The sequence below is a fragment of the Rattus norvegicus genome, chromosome 2, assembly GCF_036323735.1.
Source record: "Rattus norvegicus strain BN/NHsdMcwi chromosome 2, GRCr8, whole genome shotgun sequence".
Classification (NCBI taxonomy): domain Eukaryota; kingdom Metazoa; phylum Chordata; class Mammalia; order Rodentia; family Muridae; genus Rattus; species Rattus norvegicus.
The window spans coordinates 37,956,326-37,969,491 of record NC_086020.1 but is presented as its reverse complement, the minus strand read 5'-3'; the positions used below and the strand labels follow the sequence as shown (position 1 = coordinate 37,969,491).

General features: G+C 45.3%; 1 protein-coding gene across 3 annotated transcripts in view; it reads left to right on the top strand.

The window, feature by feature from the left end:
* The first annotated feature begins 3,904 nt into the window (after nt 1-3,904).
* Rgs7bp (regulator of G-protein signaling 7 binding protein) overlaps nt 3,905-13,166 on the top strand; it is a 97,890-nt gene continuing 88,628 nt past the window's right edge. Inside the window, exons 1-2 of one of the 3 annotated variants that reach the window (XM_063281508.1) lie at nt 3,905-4,776; nt 5,679-5,845. In XM_063281508.1, the coding sequence (XP_063137578.1) occupies nt 4,612-4,776; nt 5,679-5,845 (332 nt within the window). In that variant the 5' untranslated portion in view covers nt 3,905-4,611. Of the gene's footprint in view, nt 4,777-5,090; nt 5,246-5,678; nt 5,846-13,166 lie in introns of those variants that run through there. The other 2 variants (NM_001012347.1, XM_017590705.3) reach the window with 2 other exon arrangements.

Below are 13,166 nucleotides of genomic sequence, written 5' to 3'. Positions count from 1 at the left end.
GTTTGTGGAGAGATAGGCAACAAGTGAGTCCTTTTACACTGAGCTTCCTGAGGCAGCAGTACACAAAGAGGAGGAAGAAGCATCGGGAAGTCTTTCCTCTAATATCTGTGGCAAAAAAAACTGTCCTGTCCTCTGTGGAATAACAAGGAGATGAACTTGGGTCTTCACTCAGATCTATAGCTGGGAGGTTTCGGTTTGCTGCGACAACCAAACAAATAATGTCTTTTCCAATATCACTCCATCACGCTGAAAACAGCTCAAACCCCTATGACATCAAATACCTGGAGTTGATCCTAGATTCAACAGGTAGAGGAAGGAAGGGCTTCATTCCTCAAGACGTCAGCAGAAAGTGCTGGGTGTATGTGTAGGTCACCCACTCTTCTGTGCAAGTGGGACACGAATTCAGCGACTCCCACAAGTCTCACTCTCAGACTGAAATTTCATGACAAGAACTTGCAGAACCCAGGAAAACTTTTCACTTATTAGCAGCTTATCCAAGCCTATGTCATTCCTGGAACACCAAACAAAAGAGAGAGACATACATTTGGAGTCAGGGGGATGACTCAGCTTGTAAAGATACCTGTCATCATGCCTGAGAACCTGAAGTCCAGCCTTGGGACCCACATGGTGGAAGGAGAAAAAAATGACTCCTGCAAATGTCCTCTGACCCCCATCTATACTAGGCACCTTGCTCCCCTCATACGTAAATAAAAATAAATTAAGATTTTTCAACAATCTTTAGTGTTATTCCAGATAACTTGAGACCTTTGAAAACTCCGTGTGGAAACCTGTTCCCTAAAATATATGCATGTACATAAATGAAAAGAGTTTAAATGGAGTTACCCTAACATGAAGGGAGGTATCTATCCTAGACTGCATAGGCTCTCAAATGAAATGCCCAGTGTCAGGAATGGGTTACTTCTGGAGTTGTTAGTCACTGGGGTCCCCTAGTCCTCCCCCAAAAAACCTATAGGCCATTATCTCTAATTTTGGTTACCCTCCAGAACTTGATGGTGAGACCCTATTGCAAGTGATACCACATAGTCATAAGTCAAGGTGAAATCAAACTAGTACCCAACCTGGAAGCTTTAATCCTGCTGGCTGACTTCTTAGGCTGAATGATGCTATCCAAAATACCAAATGATGGGCACAGTCGTTTTCCTTATCTATCTGTAAACCCTGTGGGCTATAAAAAAGGCTGTCCTGGTAAGTGGCACATATGTAATGGGAATAATCAACCGTTTTCTGATTGGATTTAAGACCTGCTTCATAAAACGGAACTCATATCTGGTATTAACAAGGCTGAGATCCCATGGCTAAGTAGGTCATGGGCTCTAGGGAAGAGCCTACTACAATTATTTTGCTAAATGGACAGAGTATTAAACCAACTCCTAATGGCTTATTACAACTATAGATAAGCGCATCTTTCAACCCTCATTAAAGTAGCTTCTATTAATCCCACAGATTCGAGGGGAAAGACCACTGACCCAAATCATAGCCAAATTAATTAAAGCAAGCAGTTAGTTAAAGCAAGCCTTTTTTTTTTTTTCATTCATGTACACAGACTGTCTTTCCCTAAAAGCGAGTTTCAAGAGATCCACATTGGACATGGGTAAGGTAAGATCTTTCGTGGTCCAGGAGTAGGGGGTTCCGAACGGGGGATTTGGCAGGCACATAGGTAGGGAACACAGGCAGAACATAAGCATAACAACTTCCTAACAAGAAACAAAGACATGGATACAAGGTGGTCAAAACAGGGCAGTCATAACAAGGTAGTCATAACAACAGGTGGCCTTAATAACCTTTTGAAATAAGGCACGGTTGCTGTTTCCTGGAACAGTAGTACAGAGCCATTTTGTAGTTAAGGATAGGTGGGGCATAGCCCAGCCCTTGAGAAACAGACTTAATCTTAACAGGATTGTCTTTACTATCAAAATGGCTTTCAAAACTAAAGTGGAGGTAGGCTGGTTAGTCATTTCCTTTTGCAGTAGATATCAATTAAAGACAGAAACCTGCCACTGCTCACTAAGCAAAGAATAAGAGACTATGGAGTGTTTAATGCTAAATGGGACATCTGTATCACATACCCTTGTCTCCAAGGCTAAGAGATCATGGAAGAGGGCATGGAAAGGTTGTAAGAGCCAGAGACAGTGCATTAATTCAAAGAATCAGCATGTTCCAGAAATAACAGGACAGTTCTACATATGAGCTCACCGCAGTTGTGATAGCATGGGTAAGACCTTAGCAAGATCAACCTAGTCAAAAACTCTTCATGGACAAGGAAGGGGGTCTTGAAACCCTATCCCTAGCTAAAGAGATTTTAACACTAGGTTGCTTCTGCTAAGTTTCCTTCAAGGATGCAGCCCCCAAGAGTCTACCCATGATCCAGAGATGGCCCTATTCCCATACACGCAGGGTATCACTAAGTGGTCTCAGTGGGTTTAAAAAGAAAAGAAAAAGAACACAGAAAATGGTGGGAGGGAATAGTAATGCAGGATGGTCCAGGATCTAGAGAGGAAGCAATAGAGGAATGTTATATGCATGTATGGAATTCTGAAACAATATGCACATATGCTTTTGAGAAGAACAAGGTAGAAGATGCTGCTTTTGTGTCCTGTCTGCTCTGGGCATGGCGTCCTTCCTCTTGGCAACTGGCTATTGCTCCCAAAGTGGACGTTGCAGGTGACACCTGGGTGAGGGGTTTCTCACACGTTTTTTGGCATGACTCAGTGAAGAAATGGCCATGGATGGTGAACTCCCTTCAGCCCTCACCCTTTTCTGGAAGCTGGGAGCAGAGTGGAAAATCCTGAGCTACTTAAGGATTGGGTTTTGTTGCAACAAGACATTCCCACCACCCCGTTCACTCAGACAGTACAATGGTTTTAGAAGGACTGTGTCAAGACCAGAGACGACAGTCTACTGTGCCTGTTTATTATCCAACACCATCTCAATGTGTTTATCTGCCCATTAAAAGACAAATTAACTAAAGCCGTGGGGTGGGGGGTGGGGCTCATGGGAAGAGTTTGGGGGGGTAAAATGAAGGGTACAAATGATGCAATTATATTTAGATTTCAAAAAAGAAAACAATCTAGAGGAACCTCTAATTCCCATTTAAAATGTTGGCCTGGCTATTGCTGGTTCTCCTTTCTGTGAATTCACCACATTCACCTATCATTGAATGACCAAGAACCACTGATTTGTTTTGCCAGGGTTGCTCAGCACAGAACTACTTCGGCAGGGGAACTAGTTTACCTTAGCACTCCTCTTCGGAAACAAGTATTCAGGGCATCGGAGTTGGATGAATGGCCTTACCACTCCCTCTTCCTTCCTGGAGGATGCTACAAAGTCACTGATCAGGGGAAAACTGACTGGCTGGGGACCCAAGCCCACCCCTTTCTGAAGACACCTTCACCTCTTTCCATTGGCTTCTGCCTCTGACCTCCTGTAGGGAGAAAGGGTCTCCTTGAGTGTTGGGGGAGATCTGTTGGCTCTTACTTCCTTTAGTCTCTGTTGGTAAACCCTTGCAGGGTTGACAGAACCACCTGAAGTGGGGCGAGGATAAGTACCAACTTGAGTGCCTTCACCTCCTCGCCCCTCCCAGGAACAAAGATCAAACAAAAGCAACTCAGGGCAACAGAGCTGTCCTTGGACTCTCTCAAGAGAGCTTCCTTTCCAAACAAAATACCCCACTCCCTCCTTTAGCCCCTGAAAGTCTCCTCTCAGATGACGACGGCCTTAAGCCCCAATCGGTTTATTTGAAATCCATGTTTAGGTCCCAGCATGTGGCAATGTTCTCCACTCTGATGACACTTTTCGTTTCTAATAATAGAGCAGATGAAGTAATATTGCAATTGATGTTCCCGGGAATTTGATTGGATAAGTGCATAAACTGTGGAGGGGAAGGAGATTGTATGGATCACATTAGTATTCCTGTCCTATCAATGTGCGGGGCCACGACCAACGTCAGCCGGACCGACTCCGTGCGTCTGCCAGTCCCGCCACGGATTCATCTGGGATCCTCACACACCCAAGCCCAGGGAGACGAGGGATCAAGGCGGCCGTATTAGCGCCAATTGCTTGCTGCGGAACAGCTCGCCCCTTCCAGGTCTGGCGGGTGTGGAGGGAGGGGAGAGGCGAGCCGCGCACGCCGCTGCGGGAAGACACCGAAGCAAGAGCGACACCCCCTCCCGCCCCCCACCCTGCAGCGCAGGCTTTGAACGCCGCTTCCCCCATCTGAATGGAAACTCGGAGCCGCCCGGCGGCGCGTTCCTCCTCGCTCAGCCTGTCAATCCATGCCGAGAGGAAGGCGGTGCAAGCCCGCGCCAGCAGCGTCCAGCTCCCGGGACAGGGCCGGCAATGCTGCTGAGCAGAACTTGATCGCGCCTCTCCGTCGCTGCTAGCGGAAGCGATGCTGTACCGCACAGGCAGCGCTTCCCCGGCTCTCCTTCAAGCTGAAGGTTACCCACCCGCGCAGCCAGCCGCAACCTTGTGAGCCGCGCGCGCCTCAGGTCCCGGCTCTGGCTGCTCCGCGGCGGCGTGCAGGGGCAACCACCGGGCCGCCCGCGCCGGGGCGCACTGCACCAGCGGCTTCGGCTTCGTGGATGTGTATGCATGAGTTCTGCACCGAATGGGCGCAAAAAGCGCCCCAGCCGGTCCACCCGCTCCTCGATCTTCCAGATCAGCAAGCCTCCGCTGCAGAGCGGAGATTGGGAGCGCAGGGGCAGTGGCTCCGAAAGCGCCCACAAAACCCAACGAGCCCTGGACGACTGCAAGATGGTGGGTGAAAAACTGCACCTTATTTTTTTGGGGGGGGGGTGGTTGGGGAATCGTGTATCTTAATCCTTTGCTTGAGTGCCAGCCACTCCCCACCCTCAGCCTCCCCATGCCGATCACGTGCACGATGTACTATTTTTAAATCTGTACTCCCCCAGATGCGGGGTGACACCCAGGTCGAAATGGCCCCGATGAAACAAGAGTCATGGGGTCTGGATCCTGGGAGTCAGAGGCTGTAGGTGATGCCTCCACCCCTGGAAGAATGGTAGAGGCGGTGAAAGAGGGTGAAGTGGCTGGCTCACCAGGGAGAGAGGTGGGGGTGCGGGTTTGTGGTGACACAGTAACAAACAAACCCAAACAGAGCGCAGGAGCGCTGCAGAGACTATGAAATGTCCCAGAGCAGAGGACAGGACATGGCCAGTCTATCAGGGTCCCAGCCAAAAGCGTTCAGTGGTCCAGCAAGAGATGAAAGGTTTGCCTGTTGTGTCCTACTTGTGGTTTGATCTTGTTTGTTTGTTTTGTGTTTGCTTGTTTTTCTGCGCCACTCCAACTCCGTATACTAGAAGTAGAAGAGAGCATCTATCTCAGTCCCCAGCATCATTCTCTCTTGTAGCCTGGGAGTGGCTTGATAGATGTTCTTGCTCTTCAGAAAACAAGTCTAAATGTGGGGGCAACTGGGACGGCAAGTGGAGCTTCCATGGCTCGCTTGCAGAGGGGAAAAAAAACATTGCCTTGTATAAAGAGACTTTGCCATCCTTGTACCTTAAGCTTTAAACAGTCCTAAGGCTCCTTAGTTGGAGATTTGAGGTGCGAGCCCACAGGTCAGTGAAATCTCTGTTTATATATATACTAAAATAGTTAAGTTTCTGATAAGTGTTGGTGAATGAAACTGGCTTGTTTTCCAGCTTGTCCAAGAGTTCAACACGCAAGTGGCCCTGTACCGAGAGTTGGTCATTTCTATTGGGGACGTCTCAGTCAGCTGCCCCTCTCTGCGAGCGGAAATGCACAAGACAAGGACCAAAGGCTGTGAAATGGCCCGACAGGCGCACCAAAAGCTGGCTGCCATCTCAGGGTAGGAGACGCTTGACTGTATGTGGTAATTTGTGTACCTGGTGGAGGGATGATGGCAAAAATCTGTGGTGACCGAGGCCTCAGAACGATCTCTACAAACCTGAGATTTTATAACCAATCATTCTCAGATGCATGAGACCATATAAGCTGTATTATGTGAGCTGTGTTGTTGGGATGATAGATAAAAAGACAGATAGACAGATGTAAATGCATGCACATGTGTGGTTTTGCTCAACTGACTTTTTAAAAGTTAACTTTCAGGTAAATAACTGGAATTGGGAGCTTAAAATTTTGGTGAGGGGGTGCCTATGCATTGAAGGTACACTATTCTGTTTGAAGATGCTTTTGTAATCTGCTGCTGGACAAAAGGCCTGTGCTGGAGAGAGAAAAAAAATCTTTGCTAAATCTCAGATTTAATAAACTATGCCATGTGATACATCCATAGGCTGCTGCTTAAAGTCAGTAAAATAAAATCTTGGGTAAAATTTACATCCTTTTACTAGATGTGAAGGGCAAATTTTGTCACATGTAAAGGTGGGTTTTTTTTTTTTTGTCATTTTGTTGTTTTACACATTGTGGATATTGACAAATTTGAGCTAACATCAGCTACGTTTAACCCCCACCCCTCGTTTTCATTTATTTATCTATTAATGGATTCCCAAATCCGTAGAAGGTGCTAAAAAAGTAAATGAAAACTGCTTTTCTGGGATCCCAGCTATTCCATCTGGACCCCAGTGTTGAGAAAGGACCAGTGATTTGCCCGCAGTTGCTGCTGTCAAACCAGGAAGTTCCGGAGGCAATATGAGAATCCTGGCACAGACACTGAACACTTCGTTCACTCTTTTTTTTTTTTTTTCTTTTTTCAGAGCTGGGGACCGAACCCAGGGCCTTGTGCTTGCTAGGCAAGTGCTCTACCACTGAGCTAAACCCTCTAGGCTTTATCTACTTTTTTCTTTGTGAGTGTGGTCTTGTCATAAGACAAGTGTGGATACGTCTACTCACCTGATGATGCTGCAGACAGATCACTTAGAAAATAGAACTAATTACTCTCTTTCCCATCTTCAGTGCCAAGAACATACAGTAAACATGACTGGGATATAAAGTCAGAAAAAATTATGTTACTTCTTTTAGTAACTCGTTTATGTTTGACAATGGAAATTTTATTTCATGAGAAAGATAAACTTTCCGTATTTACTTGGAGTGAGACACCCCGAATATCACGCAAGCCTATCTTATTTAGGAGTAAAATTGAGAAGCTTTACCCTTTTCTGTCCTGTTGTATTTAACAGGAAGTAAATTTGGAAGTGGGGGGGAAGTAGGTATTTGAGGATGTAGCTATAATAAGCCCCGAGAAAAGCCACTGATAAGTTGAAAAACAGAGAAACACTGGCTGGGCAGGAGAGCTCGGAGCTGAAAGTGAGCGTCTCGGTAAATTAAAGATGAACTCATATCCAGACCCCCTTTTAGTCAAAATTCAAAATGAGAATATGTTCCAATCGCGGGGGTGGGGGGACTGAGCAGGCATTCAAGTCAGTTGACTTTGCTGTATCCAGGAGCTGAGGTCTCTTTGGGAAGAGCCTGAATGCCTCAGATAGCTATTGAGAGCTGAGGGTACGAAGTGGGCGGGATTTACTCTGAGCGTGGTCACCCTTTGCTACTTGCTTACCAGTTAATCTGGGGTCGATGCTAATGAAGGCAGTTTTTATAAGAACTGGTGGAGAACGGCAGTGTTCACTGATGTCCGTAAACATAAAAGTCCACAGTAGCCTGGCATGCGATTTGACACGCACCCCCTTTAAATAAATAATTAAATGCGATTTGATGTTTCTTATAAGAGGTGACAGTGATATAATTGAAGGAAATCCCTTCGGTGCCTTACCATCTGGGCTCCGCTAACGAAGGACGTGGTTCCTGTTGGTGGAATTCTGTTTCTGATATTGTTTTCTGATGTGGCTCTCGTTTCAAGTTTAATGTGAAGACTGGTATGGAGGCTGTAAGATTCACTTCACAGTCTGAAGCAGGTGGTGAGAAACACACAGAGCGCTGGGCAGAGTAGAAACACCGCGTTTACCGAGTGTCTATTGTCTGCTGCCGTAGCTCAGCTAACTCTCAGAACAGTTACCCCAAGTTAGCACCAATCTACAACTGTGATCGAACTCCTCAGTGATACTGGGGAGTTCTGCAAAGACTCAGCTAAAAGGTGCCACCGACTTGATTGAACCCCACTTCCCCTTTCCTCTGAAATCCATACTCTTTTCTCTACATAATGCTGCCACACAACGGGTGTTAAATAATTTCGTTTTTCCTAAAATATGGGTGAACTTCAAGAAACAAATAAGCTAACTCAGAGAGGTCCTAAAATATCACAATTCTGTGATTCTTCTGTATACTAAATGTGTTTCCTTCAGAAAAGGCAAACCTGTAGGGGCAGAAAGTCAATTAGTGATTAATGGTTATTCTGATGGGAATAGATAGTAATCTCTTTTCAGTATAGTAGAAAGGTTCCAGAATTGGACAATGGTGATACTTCTAGAACTTTGTGTATTTTACTAAAGCTCGTTGACCTTCCCTCTAAAAGTTAATGTGTCTGTCTATGAACGTAAGGTACATAAAGGATAACTCAGTAAGTTCTCTTTAAAAATGTTGCCACCATCAATATGATTAGCACTCGATTATCTGTTGGTATCTTTCTTTTTCTACTCACACAGCTTATAATATAAAGTGATATACATTGGAGGAAAGAACGAAAAGCGGAACTTGCTCTAGTCATTTGTCAAGATGCCTGTCTAATAGCTATCATCACAACGCTAATGCCTCTCTATTTGTAGGAATACAGAAACAGTTAGGGCAGGACTTCAGAAAATAACTGAAGTCATTTCTTTCTTACAGGGCATACCACGTCTTCCTTTCCCATGAGCAGAATTTGGGGCCAGAGGAAGGAGGCATGGTGAAAAGCAGACAGGGACAAGGAACATGAAGCCAGATTGGAAGGCAAAGGGACAAAAGTAATTTAGAATGACGCCACAGATACTTTATAACTCTCATCCCTGACTAATTGAAGCCTTCTGGGCATGATAGTATTCTCACCGGTTGGCTCTGGGCAGGAAAGCCGTATTTACCAGCACTGTCTCACACTGTGTTTGGATCAGCAGCTGGCCTAGCACGCTCTTGACTTTCAAAGTATAAGGTTCTTCGGACCTGACCTAGATAGGGGATTGCAAAACCTTCTCTGACAGAAGTGTCAAGCTATTATGTCTTTACAACCCAGATCCTTTCTGAAATGGTATGTCCGGGGCAGAGGAGGCAGAGAGGCTTAAAGACCAATTGTGAAAATGGTCCACAAACTTCTTTAAATATGAAATATAAAAAACTAATTTTCTAGGCAAGACAGGATAGCATTGCTATGCACTGTTTGGGCTGTGTGTTTGTGAGTGTCTGTGTGTTTGTGTGTTTGTATGTATGTCTGAGTGTGTCTCTGTGAATGTGTACGTTTGTGTGTGTGTGTGTGTGTGTGTCTGAGTGTGTCTGTGTATGCAAGTATGTATCTGTGTGTGTCTGTGTATGTATCTGTGTGTGTCTGTGTGTATGAGTGTGCACCTGTGTGTTTGTGTGTCTATGTGTTTTTGTGTGTGTGCTTGTATATGTGTCTGTGTGTCTATGTGTTTGTGTATGTGTATTTGTGTGTATGCATGTGTGTATGTCTGTGTGTGTATGTGTGTGTGTCTGGGTGTATGAGTGCATTTGCATGTGCATGTGTGTATGTATGTCTCTGTGTGTCTATGTCTGTGTGTGTCCGTGTGTGTGTTCATGTGTGTGTGTGTGTCTGTTCATGTGTGGGTATGTGTGTATTCATGTGTGTGTATGTGTGTGTGTATGTCTGTCCATTCACACATATCAGAGGAAAACATCAATCGAGACTCTGTCTCATTGGAATTCCTTTCCAACTGACTTCTGAGACACCTTAAAGAATTCTTGGGGCTCTTTGTCAGTTCATATTTGAGGATTCTGAGAGTCACATCACAGGTACTTCGGATGCAATCCACCACAGCGCAAATGGAGATTTGGGAGTCAGATAGACTTGGGGTGTTTATTATATTTTAAAACTTTTGTGGAATTTATGCTCTGAACTTCACTTACTTCCTTATCTATCAAGTCTTTGTCAGGGGCAGTTTTCTCAACCGCGTGGGCTCAGTATATATGTGTCCAGGCTGTCTGGTGGCATGTCCCTACCAGTCCTGGAAAGAAAAGAGGGGGACACACAGGAAGCCAACATCTTCCAGAAAGCTGCAGGACTGTGCTGTGACTTGTGGGATCACCTTCCCAGCACTGTGTCTCTGGTATCTGTGTTGGACCGAGTCCTCCTCACACTTACACCTTATCGTAATGGCTCCTGGACAGTCAAAGCGAAAAGGAAAATAGGGAAGATCTTACAAACAGGTGTGAGCAGGACAAAGTGTGGGGCAAGATGAGAGAAAAACATTGACTCTGAAGTAGATTAGATCTGAATAAACTCCTGCCTTCATTTTGCCTCCTACTAAGGACACATGTAAGCCAATAAGCACATGGATTCACAGTGTAGCAAGTGGTCGTCTGGTCCTGTGCCTAAGAACACAGGTGTGGGAACCAGACTGTCAGTCCTGTGCTATTTGCAAACGGTGTGAACTGAAGGATTATGACCCTCTGCCTCACTTTCTTAAGGCAAATAAAGACCAAATCTCACGGCATTGTGAAGACACTGACGTCATGTAGCAAGTGCTGTTTTTACGTGCAGGTCAGTGATTTTATAACTACTGAAGCACTTGACAACTCAGATGGTCCAGAAACACTTGTTTAAACTTTTATATTAATCCATCAAATAGTTTTCAAATAAATGCTTTACCTGGAATAAATTTTGTGTATTTTCTATATTGAAAATGCCCCTGGAGAACCATCTAATGTCCTATTCCTGAGTACTTTACGGGCGATGTGGAGATGTGACAGCTCGAAGGTCAGTGCAGAGTTATTTTATGTAAGTCAGCCTGGATCATTCCTAAGGAATAGAATTCTTACAAAGCCTTTAAGCTGGTTCTGTGTGGCCTGTACGACAGTGAACGGTTCTGCTAAGTTCACTGCACACCTCAGTGAGAGGGTCGAATGACTTCTCAGGCTCCTGCCTACTTGAAGTCCAGCATTGCCCATTAGCTGATGTAGAATCATGAATGTTCGTTTATGAAACTGAGCTATGAAAACCATAGCGTAACAGAGGGTTCAGTGATGAAAACCTCAAAATCATTATTGGGGATCTGAACGGAGACTCCATTCACCAAAAACATCTTCATTTCCTGGTGGCCTTCTGCTTCAGTATGCTGACCATCACAGAGAGCCGCAACACCAGGCTCTGGGAGGTTTCCCTCCAGCCACATCTTCCCCACTCTTCAGGTTTTCTTCTTCTTCCCCCTCAACGTTTCAGCTTTGTTTGTTGTCTACTGCTGTTTTTGTTTTGTAAATCTCTACTTTCCAGCCCCGCTTCTACCTGATTCTGTTCTAGCCTTTTGTTCTGAGTGTTCAGAAGTTGGGCTGTGTGAGGGAGAGGAACATAAGGGGTGAGATTTATTCAGTGTCCCTTCTGACACGCTGGCTGAGACAGCAGCAGTTCGGTGGGATAGAAGGCTGAGGGCGAGCTGGCTGACATGAGTGTACTTCCCACAGCTTTCTTTGAGTATCACGATGGAGGCTGTACTAGGTGGGCTGTGGCAGCCCCAACTGCCAGGCAAACAACCTACGGTTGGCAGGCATGCCCGTACATCCACTCCGACCTTCATCCTCCCTCCCTTACGGAGAACGGAACTCTCACTGGCCCAGTACTGAAAGACAAGTGGTGGATGTGTTCTTCGGTAAGATAATGATGGCACCACAGTTCTGAGAGCCGTAATTTAAAAGTGCCATAGACTAGGTGTTTGAGCAGCGGGAACGTGTTGTCTCAGAGTTGTGGAGGTGAGGAGGCCATGCTGAACGGTTGACCAAAGTTGGCCATCAGGAGGCTCTATCCCGAGTCTTCCTAAGCTTCTAGTGGTTTGCTAGCAGTCTCAGATGTTCTTTGGTTTGTTGAGTGACTCTGCCTTTGCCTTCACTTGGTATTTCCCTGGGAGTATACCTGCATCTAAATTTCCGTATTTTGTAAGGACACCAATCATACTGATTAGGAGTCCATCCTAACCAGGAGTCCACTGTGATCTGACTTAACTCATTATACCTGCAGGATACTATTTCCCCAAACAGGTCACACTCTGAAGGTGACACTCAGGTCAGGAGTCCGACTTCAATTTATAAATGTGAAGAGGACATAACTAAACACAGGGCAAGCATTTTGATCTCTTGCTTTGTCTGAAGGGGAGGTGGGCGGCAAAGGTGGAGTTTCGTTCAGAACTTTCTACGTCCCCTCCACTTTCACAAAATGGTAACCCAAGACCAAGTGTCTTATATTTGGGCAGCATGGCTAGCCTTTTGTTATATGATGTAACTGTTCATGTATGACAGTAAACCAGAACACAGCCAGAGAGACAATACAGAGAACACTCAGTGATCCTTCTGTGCAACAACACTCACTTTCTCACATAGGAAGATGAGTAAGCAGTGGTCCCTTAATGGTGCTGATATTGTTACTTAAGGGCCATGAGCATCATCCCCAGCAAGTGACAAGGGGCTGACACACACCACGTTGAAGAGAGTTCTTGCTTAATTGGTTTGCTTGCTTGCTTGATAGATTGATTGTTTGTTGTTTGTTTGTTTGGTTGGTTGGTTGGTTGATTGGTTGGTTGATTGGTTGGTTGATTGGTTGGTTGGTTGGTTGATTGGTTGGTTGATTGGTTGGTTGATTGGTTGGTTGATTGGTTGGTTGGTTGGTTGATTGGTTGGTTGGTTGGTTGGTTGGTTGGTTGGTTGGTTGGTTGGTTGGTTGGTTGGTTAGTTGGTTGGTTGGTTGATTGTTCTACATGTCTCAGCCCACCTCAAACTTTTTACTTTCCTACCTCAGCCTCCCAAGTTCTGGATTTAAAAACCTGTCCCACCATGTCCTGCTTGAAAGAGACCATTATGAGAAAGTAAACTCAGTGTGACAAGTGATATCCCACTGCTTGAGAAATTTCTCCCTTTTACCTTTTGAACAGATCTAGTGTCGTTCACCTTGTTAGAGTCTTCTTAATAAATGTTCCAATTAGAACGAAAATTGAATCTTACAGTGAACTTTAGACAGTTTACCATTGCTTTGATATTTAAACAGTGGAGTGCTGAGAACATGGTCATGTTTCTTCTGCGTCTGCATCCTGAGTAGCAGGTTCAATGAC